Source organism: Tinamus guttatus, unplaced genomic scaffold (genome assembly GCF_059628265.1).
Source record: "Tinamus guttatus ecotype Peru unplaced genomic scaffold, ASM5962826v1 Tinamus_guttatus_pri_ptg000423l, whole genome shotgun sequence".
Lineage (NCBI taxonomy): Eukaryota > Metazoa > Chordata > Aves > Tinamiformes > Tinamidae > Tinamus > Tinamus guttatus.
In genome coordinates this window covers 2,327,598-2,347,285 of record NW_028288957.1, presented here as the reverse complement: position 1 = coordinate 2,347,285, position 19,688 = coordinate 2,327,598, and the positions used below count along the sequence as shown (strand labels likewise).

At 42.1% G+C, this 19,688-nt stretch overlaps 1 protein-coding gene across 2 annotated transcripts in view; it reads left to right on the top strand.

The window, feature by feature from the left end:
• The window catches only part of ARHGAP24 (Rho GTPase activating protein 24), a 130,298-nt gene that overhangs the window by 91,030 nt on the left and 19,580 nt on the right, over positions 1–19,688 (top strand). Inside the window, exon 4 of one of the 2 annotated variants that reach the window (XM_088531624.1) lies at positions 11,096–11,218. In XM_088531624.1, coding sequence (XP_088387750.1) covers positions 11,096–11,218 — 123 coding nt within the window. Of the gene's footprint in view, positions 1–11,095; positions 11,219–14,767; positions 15,385–19,688 lie in introns of those variants that run through there. The other variant, XM_010227925.2, reaches the window with a different exon arrangement.

Sequence of the window (19,688 nt, the reverse complement as noted above, 5' to 3'; positions counted from 1 at the left end):
GGATATTGCCATTCAGACTACTGCCTTCTGTGCTTTTGGCTGAGGTGAGGGGTTTGTGTATCTTTGAGAGCACATTTCTTTCAGAAGCCCCTTTCCCTCTTGCTCGAAAGGGGCTTTGAAACATCAGTCACGTTTGTCCTTTTGCTGTAGCTTTTCTTTAGTCTTCATTTTTCCATGTTCCTGCTTCACAAGGCTGGGCAGTATTTTATTCTTGCTCCAGCAAATTTGTAGTCCAAGGAAATTCCCAATCAAGTAACAGTGCCTCATGTAATGAATAATTACTTCTGGTTATTTCTGATCTAGTGTGGGTGGATCCTGCCTCTCTGAGGTGGACACAAATGGAGACATTTGGAGAGAAAGCAGTTTTCACAGTAACTATTCATATTTGCAGGTATATTTTGCAAAGTGCACCAGCTAATGACCCAGACTGTCTCTGTAAATGTATATAGCATGGGACCACGTCTGAGACGTAGAACAAAACTGGATGATGGATAAAAGAAAAATAGGAATGTAGGAGGTGATGTGGTTTGGGGGAGTGAAGGACATGGAGAAAATAAGAGTTAAATGGAAGGTGAAATGAGAGCTTGACTAAGTTTATTTGCCAGGAGATAAACATCAGTTGGTAAACCTTAGCTGTCTTCTTAAAACCTTATCAATGTGTGTTAATTGGTCAGTCTCTTTTAAACACAGGTTTTCAAATTGGGCTCTAGGGAGTTTGTTGATAGTTTCTGAATATTTATTTTGTCTTTCACCCCACAGCTACATATAAGACAAGTCTGAACACCTGCGCTTTCTCCTCTCTCCATTTAACCTTTCTTAGCAGAAGTTTAAGATTTTCTTTGCACTGCAAACTGAGTCAGTCCTTTGGCTGCAGCAGAGGATTGCAAATAAGGCCGGATATATGAGCTAGGCAGTGTTTGAGGTGAGTCCCCCAGGCTGTGCTGAGGTGGAGACAACCCACTTCTCAAGGACAGCGCCATGTTTACCTGTGTGCTGAACCACTCTGAGATGTCTTATAGCTAAGTAATTCCGTATCAGCAAAGGAACCTTCTCATGACAGGGTTCTTGAAGCCTACCAAAAAAAAAAAAAAAAGATACCTGAGGAATGCACCTTTTCCTGGTAGATACTTCCGTTTGAAAGAAATAGCTAGGGAGGGTTGTACCTAGAAATCTCTTGTAAACAGTACAGTATTATCGTCCTTGTTAGGTCTCTAAGAGTTTAATTTTTTACAAGGACATAGGCATCAACAGCAGAAGGCAGGGCGAGAGCTCTCCTTTATTTCTAGGAAATGTTTTTCCCCATTTGAGAGCCTCAAGTGTTGCTACAGTAAAAACAGATGGGTCTGTGAGCATTTTACCCTACCAACAGGTCCTCATTCCTGTCAGCTCATTTTTGGGACGTATCATGGAGACTGTAGTGGAGCTACAGTTAATTTCCATTGGTCTGCATGAATACTTTGGAGTGTTTGAGTGGAGAATCTCCTTGTCCTGTTTGTTTGCTGTGGATCAGTGTCACTGTACGCACTATTTGTAGATTCATTTGCCAGCTGTGACAAGCTTACAGCTTTCTTCCAACGGGAGTTTTGATCAAGGTTTGCTTGATTAAGTATGTGATGATTATAAACAACACTTGTTGACATAAAAAATCTCAGACATTAGGAAAATTCAATCTCAGTCAAGGTGATAAGTCTGCTTTCTTATCTGTTAGGTCTGTCAAAACTTCATGGATTTCCAACTACTATGCAAGGGATGAATTTAGTTCTGCGTAAATATGCAATTTCTGTTTTATCCCCACACATTGGAGCAGAGCTGTTAGACCTTATATCTGATGCCGGCTGAGAAATAGTTCCTGAAAGAATTAAAGTTTCAGGGGCTTGTGATGCCAGCTCAGCTTCTGCAGTCACAATCTCTTCTTCCAGCTCTAGCCTCATGTGTATTTCAGTGCTGTCATGGAAGTTGCATTAAAATGTAGAGAGAAGAATCTTGTGAGCTTCATTGCTTAGCTAAGCAAAACCTGCTTTTAGGGAGAAAAGCTATTAAGCTGCAAAAATCTTATTAGCAATCCTGGATGCTAGATTTCACTATTAGTCATTTAAATTGCAATCCTGGTTTGTCAGTTCATCAGTTACTTAAGGCATTTGTGTAAGAGTTATGCCTACCTGGTGAGAATGCATAGTGACATTTAGTTTAATATAGTAATTAATTACATCTAGATTTGTTTACCATTCCAACTGTATCTTTTTCTTCCCATGCCTTTTTTAATTAACCTATACTCTTCCCTCAGATCATGCTGCTTTTTTTCCATTTTCTTTTTCCACAGGATATTATCTTTTTATAACTATATTGTCATCATTTAAATGGAGTATTTCATCTCAAAATAATGAGCAAAGATGGGCACAAGGCAGTATTTTCCATGATGTTAAGTGGTATCTGAAGCTGAGGAAAATGATGTGGCTTCTCTGACATTCCTTGGTAAGCCAGTGTCATTGAAGGCCTCCAAGTGGTGGCTGCTGGGAAACAAGAGGTTCTGCTTCCCTAAATGTAGCTGATTTTTAGGAGACTTCTGGAGATTCTATGTTAAATATTATGGTAACTCCAGTAACTGGTTAGCAGAGAAAAGGACCAACCCAGCTGGCAAGAACTGGTTAAAAAAAAAAAAAAAAAAAAAAAAAAAGCTGGGATTTGGTGCAATAATTTGTTACCACATTTGAAAACCTTATGTAGCCTTTATCCATGCTGTTAAAATTCCCCTTTAACTATCCAGGTATTTTTGCTATTGTGCAAATGTTAACTGAGCCATGGATTCTCAATCATTTGCCAAGGAGTGTGTCCGCGTCGTGGTGCGCGCGGGCTGGTTGGCAGCTGCCCCTTCTGGCCACTCTGCGTGCACCAAGAGCTGGGCAGTGTCACCCATGTCAGTGATGGGCACATTCATAAGCTTCTCCTTGAAGCTTACTGCCATTTCCACTACTTTTGTTGTCTCTTTTGAGGGGGTGTAAAGGATTTTTATTCTAGAAAGACGATATTAAGGGCGAGAAATAGCTCTCTCAAACATGATGACTGTTGATCTTCCCAAATATTTTCCTCAGTAAATGGCTGGGTTTTTCGGTTCTGAGTTGCTTCTTACAACTAGGTCACTTCTTTTGCCCACAGTAATCTGATAGTGACTAATAACCTTTTTATTGACTGTATAAACTTAATCAGAAGGCATGGAATTTAAAAATTCATCAAAAGAATAGAATTTGCTAGTGAATGTTTCATAAAGTTCAAAATGACTACAGAATCATTTTAAATGTCTGTGTTGTTGTGTTCCCTAACTTCAAAGTAACATTTGTTTACTCTTCTGTTTGATAATAAATATGGCAGAAAGCTGTGTGTGGTATATCAATAGTACATTTATCAAAGGAGCTTATGGCAGTTAAATTCTTTTCTGTCATTTGCAAATATCTGCATGTCATCTTTAGGTCACTACCCCAAGTTTCTGACTTCTTCCATGGCTCAGGCTCCATGCTTCATGAGAGGGTTAATGATTACATGAAGGATAGATGCTCTCTCTCCAGTGTTAGCCAGCATCTGCTGTGTGTGTGCCTTTGCTGGTTAATACTTTGCTAGTGTCCAGGTTTCACTGATTTTTGCCACCTCTCCCATCACCAGAGTTTAACTCCTTCCACACACCTACAGAAATGTTCCAAAGATAAATCAGAAATGTCTAATGATTTCCTCTAATGTTTGTCATGTGTTGTCCTAACTAACACAAATTTTTTCTTTCCTTCCTAATAGGAAAAACAGGTATCTGTTGTTGTCTGGTTAATTCTGAATTACTTGCTTTGTATAGTTATTGATATTTCTTAATAAACTGTTTGTAGATACTTTGGGGATATGTTTTCAACCAACAGCTGCTTTAAAAATGCTAATATTTATGTGAATCCTTCTCATAATTACATACTTGTGCCCATAGAAAAGTTGCTATGAAGTTCGGAGGAGTTTTCTGCTCACTTCTATTTTGATCCACTCTATTGCAGGGCACAGGGATTTACTGAACACTTTTTGTGCTCTGCAGATAACTGTCATAACGGGTGGTTTCTTCTTGAGAAAAGCTGCCTTTGAGTTAGAAATCTCAAAGTCAGTGGAAGGGCTAAAGAGTTGTGCTGATAATTCATTAGGTGGCACTGCTTCTGTTTGCACTAATACTGAACTGATATCCCAGAATGGTGCGGAGAGGCACAGTGTATTTGGAGATGTCTGGTTTTGAATGAGTTGTTTCACAAATGTCCTGAACTGATGACTTAAATCTCCTGCCATTTTTAATAAGAAGGAAGGCTCTGGCATGCTTAGCCCTGATTCTCTATTAGGTAACTGCATTGTGCCTGTGTACATAGGCCCTCAAGCTTCAGCTGAATAACTTCTTTATTTTCTAAACTATTAAAAGACAGCTTTACATTATTAAACAACTGATGTTATGATGAAATGATGCATATGCGTTATATATGTTTGCTCAGTTTGTTTTTTTGCCTTCTTTGGGTTGTGTACACATGCCACAAAGAGCAATCACTTTGTGAGTTGAATTAACTGGTTCTTCCATGGAGAAATGAAATATTTCTGTTTGGGCCCCGTTTGGTGTACACTTAGAAAGCATGGTGCACAGAATACATGATTTTCACACTGGAGAAATGAGGTAGACTGGCTACTTTTTCTGGAAGTTGTCCAGAATTGGATGTTAGAAAAGTCCTTCTGCCTTTTTTTGTTGATGTTGACAAAATAGTTGACTCTGTAAAGTGAGAAGAAATAGAGCATGTCTGTGTTTTGCAGAACAGTTCTGTTACCTTAGAATTAATAAGTAGTGGTGGTACCTGCTTGCCGCTGGGGAAGTGGGACCCAAGACATTGGGTGAAACACAAAGAATTACAAGAACTGGATCCACTGATTATTAGCCACAGTAATTACACCATCCAAGGGCACCGGACAGCTACTGCTGATCAGAGGACTGCAGTTCTCTTTTTTCACCTCTGTCTTAAGAAGTAACGCAAGAGTTTAGCAGATCAACAGCAGTCTCGTGCTGAGTTAATTTCCCCCCTTGTGCTGTGTACCCAGACACATGTTCAAACTGACAAAACAGCATCTAGATGTATATCTGCTGCAGGCTTGGTATTCCATATTAATGAAGAGCAAAGGGCTTAACGAGTGGTTGCTGATAGCTGCAGCAATGGCATGCGGTGAATGTTGGGCTTGTTAGGCGCTGAGGTTGATTTGGGCCCCCTGGGTTCTGGCATGTTGGCATTCCAGATTTGCAGCTTTCCATGGGTTGGAAGAAGGCCCTTTCTCCACAACCCCCACTAGGTTCTTGGTGGATTTGTACTTCAGAAGGGCTTCCTTCTACACAATGCCTCCCTTAATTTGGAGCCATTGCATTGAAGACATTCCTTTACTGTCAAGGCATGACTTGCATATCTGAAACCCAGCTTTTTTCTTGCTCCATCTGCTTCTGTGAGTTCAACCCCCCTCTTGACTATACAAGCAGAGAAAAGTGATTTCATCTCAGCTGGTATGTTTGAAAAAGGTGCATAAAAATATTTTGTGCTGTTACAGTTGAACAGAATTTTCGCATAAAAAAGAAAAAGCATTGACTAGCACAGGACATGTTAGTAAGGACTCAAAATGGCTGTAAGTCGCAACAACAGGATAGTGAATATGACAATTCTGACTACATCCAGTATCACAAAGATGCTAACAACACTGACTTGCCATGTGGCACTGATTAGTGGGGAATGCAGCCGTGCGTGCTGCTGCTCTAGGGCCCGGTGGAGAGCTCTGATGAGGTTCACAAGGCACCATGGCCCTTCACTGCAACTTTAAAAGAAAATGCTCTGGGCGATACACGTCAGGTAGGAAGAGATAGAGATTTGCAAGTGGAAGCTTCTCCATTTGGGAACAGCCACTGGCTAAGGGAAGATATGAAAGCTAATTGTACTGACAATCTTGGTGAAAGGAAAGGGAGGAAGGAACAGACTACCAAGTAAGTACCACATGGGATCTGTGCCTGAGGATGAGGTGGACAGCCATGAAATCCCACTTGGTGCTGCTGCAAATTTCTATAGGCTAGCATGTTGGGAACGTGGGCTGGGAGCTTCAGAAGAACCTCAGCAGTACTGGTGGCTTCCAGAGCAGTTGGATAATGATGACTGCTGATGAGCAAACATTGCAGTTGGTTGCTCAGGTACTGATGTAGTTTCAGTAATTATTTGTTAGGAGGGTGACTTTTGGTATCTATGCAAGATATAAAACACTTAAATATTTTACTATGCAGTATTACACTTATGCACCTATTTTCATGTTGCTGTTGTGCAAGGCATTAAAATTATTAGTCTGTTAAAGCTTTGTAAACGCTTGTGTTCTAGTTGCAGCATAGAGAAAAGTTTCCGGATGAATATTTCCTGAACTCCATTTTCAGATATCCAAAAGCAGCTGGTTCAGAGCTCCATGCAAACAATTGATTTTCCTACTCTAAGCATCCTGCTTTATGCCTGGCAAACTACAAATGGCAAACAGTGACAGAGTACAGTGCCCACCAGGGAATGTACTTGTGTTACTAGCCTTTTGCTATTTGGCTGCTTAAATGACTGTGCAGTGCTTAAGTGGAAGAGCTAATATGAACACAAAAAGATAGAACTTTAATGCAGAGAGCTGCCGTCAAGATGGTTAATACAAAAGATGGATGCTATCTGTAGAAAATGTTGTTTATAGTGAAATATTTTAAAAGTAGTACCTTTCTTACTGACTTGTTTGTAGTTTTTAAATTCTCTTTAGGAAAAACCTGTTCTTTGTGGCATCTAATATGGCTTGGTAGTAAAACAACAATGAATTTGATAACTGTGGTTCAAAGCCAGGGTTCTCAACTGTGGTGGTATGGTGGTATCAGTCATTTAAGATGCGTAGGTGATAGGAATGCCAGCCGTATCTGTCTCCTTTCAGATGATGCAATAGCACTGAGCTGACCAAGGGCAGAGGGTGTAAAAGCACTGTGGTTAAAATAATTGAAAGTGTTATTTATATATCTTTCTCAATCCAGCCTATTACCTATTATCAAGGTATAAGATGCAATGGAACTATATAATGGGACTGAAAATAACATACTGGCTAAAGCCTATTTGTAAATATTACTTTCAGTGTCACCAGCAAAATAGCTGGAAAGCACAACTCTGGCTTGAGTCTGTTCTTCCAGTCTCCCTCTTTTGCTAAGGAAAGAAAACCCCAGCACCTGGCAATGCTGGCTACTGGCACTAGATTCTGATACCTGCTATGATTTTAACAAAACAATACAGAATATTTTCCAAGCTTTGCAGAACACTTCTTTAAAAATGATTGCACGTGAAGTTCTCATGTTGGCTACTAATTTTTTAAAACATCTATCCATTTAGATTGCCACAGAGATTGTTACATCTGGCCATCTTACCTTACAGTAAGATTCAAGTCCTGTATAATTTTTAGCATCTAAGAATCATGCGTATAATCTAAGAACTCTAATCTTAAAACCTAGCAGCTGTAAATGAGTTTCTTAACTCAAAGTTGCAGGATAAATGGACCCTGTAATTGCCAACGTCAGTGTGTGGAAGATGAACATATACAGATTTGAACTGTCTTTTAGTAGCTCATCGGTGTGTCAAGTGAGACTGCTGTGCTTAAAGTAACAGTGACTAGTGTTGAGTTAGTATCGTGCTTTGGATAATCATTAATTGGGTTTTGTCTGCTAACGTACATGGAAAAATGGAAAATAGGTTTGCTTATGTTGTTATCTGATATTCTGTGCTACTTTCAGAGATGATTTTTGCTTCAGAAGAAAAAGTCAGAGTACAAATGCTATAAAATGAGAATTGACAAAACACAGGTGTGTTTTCCTAGAGAAATTAATTATATTGCTTGCCTTGCAGTTCATTTGTAACATGGGGGAAGATTTAAGAACACAGTGTTGGCAGTTGATTATGAATTCTATCATAATTATCAGACTACTTTTTGTGAAGATATATTAATTGCACTTATGAGCAGGAAATGTCAGTACTCCTTTGCACAGGAGCATCGTACATCTGAACAGAGGAGAGGATGCCCGGTTCCTTGGGCCAAGGGGGTTTCTACACAGGGCTGGATTCAGAAGGTTTACACGAGCCTTAGAGAAGATGGCTTGTACTTTTCTGATCGGGGTAGTGTTTGCGTGGAGTAACAGCTCTACAGGATCAGCTCTTCTGCCTTGAAGGCTGCTGCAGCTTTAGGGCTGCAGCTGATAGAACAGATGTGAAGGAGCAGTGGGCAGGGTTCAGTGCTCACTTGCTGAGGCGATGAACAGTAGGAATGGGAACAGGATTCCAGAGCATAGAGACCAAAATTGTCTGAAAGGAAGACAAGCTTTAAAAACAAAAAATAAAGTGAAAACAGAGGGTGGGGTGGAAAGAAAACAAAGAACCCCTGAGGCAACACTTGAAGAAATTAATTAGGGGTGGAATTTCAGCTCCAAAATCTTTGTGTTTATATGGCTTTTAAGTGGCCTTTTTTTTTTTTTTTTCTTCCTGGAGGTGATGGACAGCCAGGAGTTGCCATATGAATACCATATAGAGGTCTATTCAGTGTATTGATGTGAAATATTAGAAGGCTAAAATTTCACTCTTGAAACCAAAAATTCAGGAACCAAGTTAAAAAGCATTCAAATACGGGGATGTTTCTGAATAAAACCCAGTGGGTGCTGTTGTTATGCCAAGCTGCCTTTCACCATTGTTGAGCTCTCAATTCAGAGTGGGGGTTTCAGAATCTGTAGCTAAGAGTAATGCTCAAGGGAATATACAACTGCTTCATTTTGAAATTGGGCCCCAAATTTTCTGTTGGAATGCACATATTCTTTTGAGGTTGTCCATGACATTTTCAGCTGAGAAAAATCAGATTAGCCCTACTTTTTGATGTTCCTTCTGGGAGAAAATTCTCTCTTAAGCAGACGGTATGAATTTAATCCTTTTGCATTCCATTCTCAAGAATACTGGAACTAGAGTTTGCAATAAATCCAAGATGCTTCTAAAAGGATAAGGAGTACTCCATTCAGAGTTCAGCTTGAGCTGCATTTTGTGAGAGAGGGTTGTCACGAATCCAGGGAAGGTGGAGGATTAGAGAGAGAATACAGCAACAAAACATATTGACTAAAAATCTTTTTTCAACCCAATGCAAAAGGTTTGCACATCCTTATTTAATCAAGAGATGATAAAGAGCAGAAGATTTGTTGAGTCTGATATTTCAGAAAAGCAGGAGAGTTGAGTTTGATATTTCAGGCTACACTCACCCCTTAAATTGAGTCACCTCTTTATGCTTTTCTGAGCGCACGGTGTGGTGTTGTATGAGCAAACACAGGCTGTTCCCTTGCTTTCCCTCTGTGCAATGGGTCCCTGCATGAATTGGCTTCGCTGTATTTTAATTGTTTTTTTTCTGGCTGCTGGCAAGAGATCTTAAAATACTTGGCCTTGCTTGTGTCAAAGTGGTGCTGGCTCAGTGGGCAAAGCTGCACTCAGCATGAGGTTGAGTGGTCCAGGCTGTCCTGGTCAGGAGGCTCAGCAGCAGTCTGTATTTACCAGTTATGGGGCTGCTAGAGGGGATGCATAGGAGCAATTGGGAAGCCAAATTATTGCGAGTGGGAAGGGTGAGGCAGGGGGAGAAATCTGACCTGTTCCAAGTGGAAGATCACGCAGTTGAGCCATGTCACTGTGTCCAATCCAAATGGAAATTCTGGATAGAGCTCTTAATAAATATGAATTTGTTGGTGAGGCTGCCAAGAAAACAAAAGAGTTTAGGGACTGATTAGGGCTGTACGAAGTAAATATATGTCATTATAATTCAGTTTTGAGAAACAGTATGGACCAATTTTGGCTGTTTCCTATGGTCAGAAGAAACAGGATATGCACATAATCGTGTAAAGATCAGCTTTTCATCTCGAATATGCAGGAGTCCACATCTTTGATCCTTGGTTCTGTTTCTTCCAGAGTCTTTCTTACAGAGTGAGCCTTTCCATTTGTATCTGATTTTTTGTGCTTTTTTCAGGAAGAGAGCTCTAGATGACATATAAAATAGACCAGGTTGTGCCAGGCAGTCATGGCTGGATTTGCTAGACCCTTAGGATGTTCCTCTTCAGACATCTAAATGCTACAGTGCCCAGTACAAATCGTGGCACTCCTCAGAAGACTGCCTCCCAGAAGCAGTGTTCTGCTCTAAAGAATAGAAATCTTTACTGTAGATATGACCTGCATTAAAAATAAGATGGAAGAGGAGGGATGAAGATGAGGACAAAACTCCTGATTTCTAGGTGCATCGAGTTTGGACATGAAGTGTATGTGCATGCCGTTGGCTCAGTGCAAGGTCTTCAGAATGTCTGGAACTTACTTTTTAGGACTTGCTCCTTCTGTTTGCTTTCAAGATGGTTTGAGTTCCGTTCTTTTGCTCTTGCATTAACATAATACCAGCGAGCTTAGAGCTCAAGCAGCACCACAGTAGTGAAACCCTGGAGCTGGGGGCAGCTGGCTTGTGTTTTAACCCACCTCAGACCTGTCCAAGGCAGCGGGCCGGGCTGCACCACTGCTAGCATCAACTGTGTCTTATCCGTAGGGGTTCACAGTATCATCCATGTGTCAAATGTTGTCGTTGTGAATGTGACCCAAATTCTTCCTGAAAATAGAAAATGGAGGCGTCCTCACTTGTTTAAAGCACCCTTCCCTCTCTCGGTGTTTATTTTATCTACCATGGTACAATAATTGCTGCAAAACTTCTAGTGTGTATATCAAGTTACAGATTAGAGTAGGCCCTGCAGTTCTAGCAACAGCGTGGGGCTGATTTTATTTTCCAGTGACATTTATCCTCTCATTTCCTTTTGGAAGGAAGTCCATTCCTTGCTGTCTGCTGAGGAATGTACAGCCAGAACCTTCTTTTCGTGCCATGGCTTAAAATAAGTGTGCCAGTGCTATCTGCCCCTGCTTTCCTCAGAGCCGTTATTGCTGCTTTCAGCAGCCAGCTTGGCAGGAGCTTGGTTGGACGGGAAAGCAAAAGGATTTCTAAGGACAATTATCTTCTCTTGCAGGAGGAGACCGAGAGCGGATGACAGCTAATCATGAGACGTATCTTCTTATGGCAAGCACACAGAATGACATGGAGGATTGGGTGAAATCCATCCGTAGGGTTATATGGGCGCCATTTGGAGGAGGTGAGTCAGTGAGAATATGTCAGATTTCCAGATGAACAAAAACATGCAGGGGTTAATTTGTTGCCTTTCAGCCACAGTCAGCATGTTGCGGTGGAGAGGAGGTGAGAATGATCTAGATATTTCAAAACCAGTGGAATAAACTCTTTATTTTCACCTGTTATACAGGTATCAGGCACATTCCCACATAGAGGAGTCAGTGAATAGGCTTTAAAACATCTAAAACTTTCTTGAGAAGGACAGCATGTTGTAAAGTGTCACCAAGGCAACAAGGGTTTTCACAGAAGATTGGTGTTCTGTGAAATGAGCTTCTCACTGGGAAAACTGGGATGGATCACCCGCTTAAAGGCTGCTCATGGTTTTTCAGTTTCACTGTGCTTGGGCCTTCCCAATTGAGGTCAAATACTGTACAAGCATCGGTGACATCAGTTCACAGGCCCGCTGGGAGGGGCAAAAATGCTGTTATCCCCACACCACTTTGCTTTTGGATTACTGCAGCATCCCTTGCTGAGGACATTTTGCAAGTGGTCTGATAGCTGCCCACCTGACTAAAGCACAGGGTGCTGTATGCAAAGGAAGTGGAGCTCGGTCACCTTGCTGGCAAAGACCTGTTACAAGAGACTGTCAGTGATTCTCCTGCAAGTGATAGCTAAGACCAATGAGAATATTATATAAAGCTGTGCCCTGGGGTATTAGCAAGAGCATTATGTGATAGGTGCTTTCTCTTCTGATTGGCAGACCCAGTAATTTGAGCAGTGCTGCATCACAATTTATTGTCAGATGTCGTTCAAAAAGCGCGCTCATACTGAATGGGCTGGAATTATTGGCCTCATTTCTGGTAATAATATCTATGTTGTTATAGTACAAGTATGATTGATACACCTGGCAAAAAAAATAGTCTGTGTATCAATCAAATAGTTCCTTGAAGTTCTCAAATCTTGAAGGCTGGGGACTAGGATATTTTCCCACCAGAGAAGAGCACCAATATTGTATCAAGGGCTTTTTTTTCCTTCTTCTTCTTGTCAGCAGGCGTTATTAGACAGTGAAAAAGTAAGGCAAGGTTGCCTGTGCTTTTTCATGACAGAGGAGCAGTAATCACTGAAAAACGTGCTTGCTGACTGCAAATGTCTCCTTCCCACCTGTCAGATACACCACAGGAGGAAGGATGGAAAGGACGAAAAGAAATGACTATTTTGGATAAAACTGTTCTTTGAGCCACCCATATGTCTTTGTGCTTTATTCAGGTGATCCAGAGAGTTTTGACCCTCGCTTGCTGGTGAGCTGCCCCAAGGGCCTCAGCTGGGAGCGGAATTGGGGAGGCAGGAGGTGTTTTAGTCACTCACAGTTCACAGTGATGACCCACCTCCAACTTTGTTTTTGCAGAGAAGGTGTTAGATTGAGCTCTTCAGTGTTCTTCTATTTCAGTCCAATAGCAGTGTAATATACGGTGGCAATAACTAATTTGGATGTGTAAGAGAACTGGATTTTTCAAGGAGGAAAGCTCTATGTGTGTTGTTTGCCTGGCTGCTATAACCACCTTGTTGGTCTGTAGCAAATACGAGCTAAAGCCATCCTTGAAGCTCCTTTGCAGAGGAGAGAAGTGTCACCATTTTGCAGGTGAGGAGCTGTGATCTGGGGAAATGGAGTTCCAGCCCAAGCCCATGCACAGAGGCTGAGACAGAGCTCGGAATAGAAGCAGAATCTCCCGAGTCCTGACCCTGTGCTTTCTTTGCAAGCCCTTCATTTGCATTTATAGGGCAGGAGCTATTTCTAGTTTGCAGTTGGGAATCCTTCCAGCCACTGGGGAAATTCTCAGGACACAGTCATTGTTGTTGAGTGGTTAATGACACTTAATGATGGAAACACCTAGCCGAGGACTTTGCGTGCTGATTTGCATAGAACAAGAGGAGGAGGAGGCAGTACCTGAATTACTGCTTAAATTCATTTGTAGGTTTTTCTTTTTTTTAACTTCTCAAGTATACTGAGTTGAAGGCTACTTGAACTGGAAAGGCAATGGTTAAATCCCTGGAAAACCCGAGAACAAGTTTTAATGTTTATGATCACAGTCTGAATGTCGTTGCAAGGCAAAAGTGGTATTGCAGTGTGTTACTGTTAAGAATCATGCCTCTTAAATGTCTCCATTTGATTAACTATTTGTTAATTAAATTGCTATTTTGAGATGCCAAAAGTCTTAGGAAGTCCTGTTAACTGTTCTCCAGTTAGGTTATTAACAGACATACCCAAACTTTTATTACAACTTCCCCCAAGAATTTTTCCGGAGCTTTCTAAAGAGGGGTTCTTCTGACTTATCGATGTTTAAGAGCCTGTATTTATGAGATCTGACTACTGAAGTTAAAAGCCCATTGTATTAGCTATAAAAAAAATACAGGGAAGCTCTAATCACATGGTGGTAACCAGCCAGTAATAAGTAAATACTCATAGGCAAAAGCAAATTAATCAAAACACCTCACCTGCATTATTTCTTACTAATTTTCTTGCTAATTTTTATCACTTCTTGGTAAGCCACAGTAGTTTGATGTCATACAGGTCGAGTGTCTGCTTGACTAGCGTATTTGAATTTTCTGTTTCTTTTAAACATTATAAACAAATAGTATGCATATTCAGTGGATATCTCTGAGCCTTGGTGAGCCACTAATATTTAAAGCTAGTCTGGCAGTGGGAGAGGACTCCTAGTACCAGAGCAGGTAGCTCTGTAAATGATTAACCTTATCATTAAATTGTTACTTGTTAACCTGTGCTAGAAAGAATAGGGGGGAAGGTGGGAATCTGCTAAGGTGATCAGAAACAGCTTGCCTTTTTTTTTCCTGCACCAACAGAATAAGCAGCTATGGAAAAAATCTTAAAGGGGAAAGAAATGTAAATGAGCCAGGACATGTAATGCTTGTTTGCACATGACATTCCTTTCCTGATTAGATTAAAAAAGGCAATTTTTGCAGGAGGGGAAGGCCTGAGCTTTAATTGCAGAGCTCGAAACCAAGGGGGAGGGAGGAGGGAAGACGAAGGGACGTGCGCGTTTTAGCAGGGCCAGTAGCGTGAGGTCTGGCACCTCCTGTGGGAGCACAGCCTGCCTGCTTTCCAAGCTGCCACGCACGAGAGCCGCCTGAAGTCAACTCAAAGTCATCCCCAAGAGCAGAGAATCGCGTTGCAGCAGCTCCCTCCTCTCCGCTGTTTCCCTGCACCTGCTGCATGTGAGTGGCTGGCGCAGAAGGCAGCGGTTGCTGCCACTGCCGGGCATGGGAGTGGGAGGAAGCAAGCAGAGCATCCCTGGGTGGAGGCACCTATTCCTCAGCAGCTCCCCATGATCCCGCTGGCGAGAGTGCGCGGCTGCTGCATCTGATATGCCTCTCCCATGAGAGCTTCTGGTAGTTGGAAGGCAATAAAACAAGCAAGAAACCCACGGGATCATCGGACAGGGAGCAGGGTAGATAAAAGGCCTTTTGAAAAGAATCCGTTATGGACAGAGAATATTTTGGGTGAAGGTGTCGTTATTTTTTCTCCTCAGTTACAGAGATAAAGAGAGCTCGCAAGGAGTATCATATCCTGGAAGATTCCTCGGTGTCCTTTCGGGTTTTGTGCTCTTGTTTCTCCTTGCGCACCGCGAAGCACTGACCTTTCCCAGTGGAATTGGAGTCCCTGCTGCTCCACCCCCTGTTCCAGCGGTGAGGACGAGGTCTTTCTCCCCCTGCATCCTTGCAGACACTTCTTTTTGCACAGAAGATATATCTTTTTGCTGAAACTCTTTTGTTGTGACGTTGCATAATAAGCAGTTCTCTCACCGCAGGAAATAAAAGAAACGAAAGGAAATAGATGGAAGGAAATTGTTCCCCAAAGCAAAACCGAAGAAGGGAATAGAACATTAAAATTGCTTCAAACCCTGCCCAAGATCGAGAAGACCACAAGTCTCCTAGCTCCAGAGGAAAACACACTATTATAAAAACTCCCCAGCAGTCCGTAATGATGAACAGTTGTGGCATTTCATCTGGATGCAGCTGGTAAAGGAAAGCTTTGGGGGTACGTGGGGGCTCTGGCCTTTATGATGCCTGAAGATAGAAATGCTGGAGTCCGCAGCCCAGGTGCCTTAGCAGCAGCTCCTTTCATTCCTAAAACCACTTATAGGAGAATTAAGCGGTGTTTTAGTTTCCGTAAAGGTAGGTCTGCTCTGTTGCTGTGTTGTGCTTTGCTAGCGAAGCCATGGTTTCTGTGAAGTCGAGGGGGCTGTGCATGCTGGTGCAGATGAGAGTGCCGAAACAAAAGGCACGAAACAATGCGGATGCTGACATCCCACGAATGATTTATGAACTTCTTTGTTCATTTATTTGCAGTTGGCAAGCTGACATTGCCTCTCTGTATAATAGCCCATGAATGGGCTGCCTGAATGAAATGGCTTTGGACAAGATTATTGCAGAGCAAAAATGAGTGAGAAGAGTCACGCATTTGGATGCGGGATGCTGAGAATTGGCTATTTAGCTGGCAGAGTATTAGAGACAAGAGGTTTAGGTTTGTATTTGTCTGTGTGGGAGGAGGGGAGAGAATACAGGATGCGAGGTAACAAGGTAAATATGCATCTGCCCAGAAGATTAAGTCCTTGGCTACTGATTTCAGTCTGTTTCTGATGGACTGGAGGAGGATCCTTGCAGTGCACTGTCCTCTTTCAAGTTATTTCATGCTGCTATCCCACAGCGCACAGCTGTGCTTCCTCTTGCTGCAGAGAGATTTCGAAAGCCTTTACTTCTGCATTGCACATATTCCTGTTGAAACAGAGCACGGCAGCAGCAGTGGGAGGAGGGCGAAGAGGAGGCTAGCTTTGAACGTGTGTCAGCTAGTAGTGCTGGAAAGGAAATGCATGTCCAAGAAGGAGATACGGGCAAATGGCAGTAAGGTGTCACCATGCCTGGACAGGAGGGAGAACTATCTTTCTGATAGAAGACAGACTTTATTTAGGGGAGCAGGAGAATGTTTGTGCTGCCTTAAAAACTATGCTTACATAGGGAAATCCAAGTAAAATGGCCAAATTGTCATAATGCATGGGGAAATAATCCTACGCAGGACACATACACAAACAGAATCATCTTCATCTCCTACTCCTAAACTGTGCCTCCATGCTGCTGTTTCCTGTGCAAGATCCATTCCCATTTACACAACCACGCAGTAATTTGCTCATGAGATTCAGTGGTGCTCTAGTGGCATTGCAGCTGATGGCCCTGGACGAGGAGCCCCAACGAGCCAGGGCAATCCCAGTGCAGCCCCAGCAGAGACCTGTTACCATCCATGCCTCAGGTTGCACGGCGGGCTGCTGTGTGAGCACACAGACGCCCTGCACACCCACAGCCAATGCTTCCTTTGGCTGCTGGAGTTCAGACTGCACAAGGGGACACGTATGCGTTCCCTATTTATACACTTAACTATTTGAGAAATGTTTGGAAGCTGAAAAAAAGGATTAACCCACGAGTTTGCAGACAGCTGTCTTTTCTCCCAGGGTACAGCCTGGGCTTCTCCATGAAGAGCTTCAGCTGTTTCTCAATATGTTCTGACGCAGAAACTGTTAATGTCTGAAAGTTGTCCAAGTGATGCTGCAGGGTATGGGGCAGAGGAGACTGCATGATGGAGGCCATACTGCTTGTTTGCTGTCTTGCAGACACCACGCGTTTCACTGTCTGGCAAATGTTTCAGTCAAAAATACTGTTACGAAGCCCCTAGATCAGAGCTTCAGAATGTGCATATATATACATTATGTATGTGTTCATGTCCCATTGAGTTCAACACAAAGGTGATTAATCTTAAGGTTGATAAGATTAATTGCCTTATGCAATTCTTGAAATTTGATTTGTGGACTCTATACCCCTGTATAAAAAATATGCAAAAATAACCCCCATAGTACAGGAGCTTACATAAAGGAGATCGTTTACTATAAAACTACATGACTTGGACTTCTAAACCACAATGCAGAAAACAAAATGAACAGGGAAAGTCTTTGGCTAGTCACTGAAAGAGCTAGAAGAGAATCCTAGCATGGTCTGCTTTGGCAGACATGCATTGTCATCATCTTCACTGATGATACATGGTGAAGAACATTTGTTAGGTCCTGAAAAATTAAGTATTAGGCCTGCATAGGGGTTGTCGTCAGGGAAGTGCTTTTTCAGAAGAAATCTGAAGAGGGACAGAGCTGAAAGTTTTTAAAGGTCAAAACAAATGATCTATGTTAAAGTATTACCTTGGGTGCTCCTTGAAAGTCCATCTGGGGTAAGCAGGGGAGAATGACTAAGGGTTACTTGAAAACCTTCCTCTCCAGCCTGTAGCTATTTCTGCTCTTCAAGAGGTTTTATTATTATTATTATTTTTTGGTAACTCTGGCGTGCTGAAACTCCAGGCAGAGACCTTAATGTACTGCTGCCATCACACTGGCCATGGGGTGGGAGAAGGCTTGAAGCTAAGAGAATCTGAATGAGACGGTAGCAAATTCCTCTGATCACTTAGTGAAGTTTTGCCCCCTCTGTTTTTGTGTAGTTGAAAAGAAATTCTGTGAACAAGGAAGTACTGCTTATCTTAGACTCTCTCAGAATGGTACTCAGCGCTGGAGAACAGAGGGGCAGACTGCCATTAAGAAAAAAATAATTTAAAACTCCATGTAAAATATGATGTGGCCCTGCCAGCCACTTTGTGTTATTTCAGGATCTCTGTTCCCAGACCAGCTGGAGAAAGCTCTTCACCTGACTCAGTTATTTTCAGTCTCAATCAATTAGTGGTTTAAAGTTGACAGTTGCTTTAAATAGTGAACCAGATCCTAAGCTGGGGTCAATTCTTTTGACCTTACCTGACCTGCTCTTACGAGTACGGCCCACAACTAGTAACCTGCTTTGGAAAGATAGTGATCCTCTGTGCCGCACAGTAAGGCGGTACATGGTGCAGGTGTGGGAGCTATCGGATGCCAAGTTCACAATCCCATCAGGAGAGATGCCTAATTCATCATTAGTGTTATTTTTTAGAAAAAATATTATTTGTAGTTTTCTCAAGTGTGCCCCCATTCTCAAGGGGGCATTCGTCTCAAGGGCATTCCCTTTAAAGCACCCTTCACTGAAGGCCAAGCCACACTTGTGCAAGCTTTGTGCTTTACAGGACTGTATGAGTTGGGAAGAAGGTTCTAGCCTTGAAGCTTCAGGAGCGCTTTAGTTGCAGGGCTGAGTTTGTTTCTACATCATGAATTCACCCTTTTTTAAGAGAAGCTTCAGAGACCCAATGGGCTGGGCACAATGGTCTTGTTGTGACAAGGAGGGTCCAGTTCATATCTGCTAACTAGAGACATTCACTTGTACCAGTACGAAGCTGTATTCGATGTTTTGTATTAGTTGTGCTGGTCGAAGGTGACCTGCGTTAGAGCGGTGCACACCTGTAGAGCTACTTTGGAATTCTACCACATCTTATTGATAATGCAGAAAAACCCAGCTCAGCATAAGCCAGCAGACATGTCTGACTGAGCAGTGTTCTCTGTACTGAAAGCATCACTTTTGTGCTTTACACTGTCTGAAAATCGTGTTGCTACCACCTGAATTGCCCAGAGGAAACTTGGGAAAAACAGAGCCTTCTGATTCACTGAGCATATGTGCTATGATAGAGCTGGGGTAATTCTTTTCAAGCAAAGAAACCAAGACCGAGTACTGCCACCTGGATTTTCTGATTCTTCTTCACCTTTTTATTAGATCAAAAGCTTGGAATGGACTTGAGAGGCATCCCCTGCCTGTGTCCAGAGATTGAGGAAATCATTGATTATTAGTATTCTTATTTCTCCCAAGACTTGTCTTACTGTGTGTTTGTGCCATTGAAAACCCCACAATGCTTTCACAGTTCCGAGCAGAATAGCCATACGAGATGTAGTTTGTCTTTCATACCCTTTGTGTGTATCTATCAGGCTTGGAAAGAGTTTTTCAAAGTGCCTAGAGGACCTCTGCCACGGGAATGTTCTAGTTAATGAATAACTACTCAAAATGTTTTTTTGCTATCATGTGATTTTCCTCTTTGATGTTATGCGTGATCTTGGCTCCTGCTTAATTGGATGTAGCAGGGGCCTTTCTGCAAAAGCGGTTCTGCTGATTAAATCTAATGACTGGCCAGAACTGGAAACATGTACATTTGCCTGTGCACTGGTGGGAGAACCAAGCTCTGGATCTGGATTCTGGATTTGAAGGGGTTTGGGTTTGCTTCTTCCTTCTGAATCTGTATTCTGAGAACAAGCCAAACCACAAGACAGCACTTTTTCATCTGTGCTTGTCTGGATTTTAGACACATTGACATTTAGAGACATTAGAGAAGGAGAACTTGGATGTGGATTATTATATGGGATAGGAGGTCTCTCTTATTTCCTTCTCCTTGAACGTGTTCTTGCTTAGTTGTTGTAGTGGAAATATACTTAAAAAGAGCATGTGAAATTACTTCTGAGATACCAGTCATGCTGTAGTTG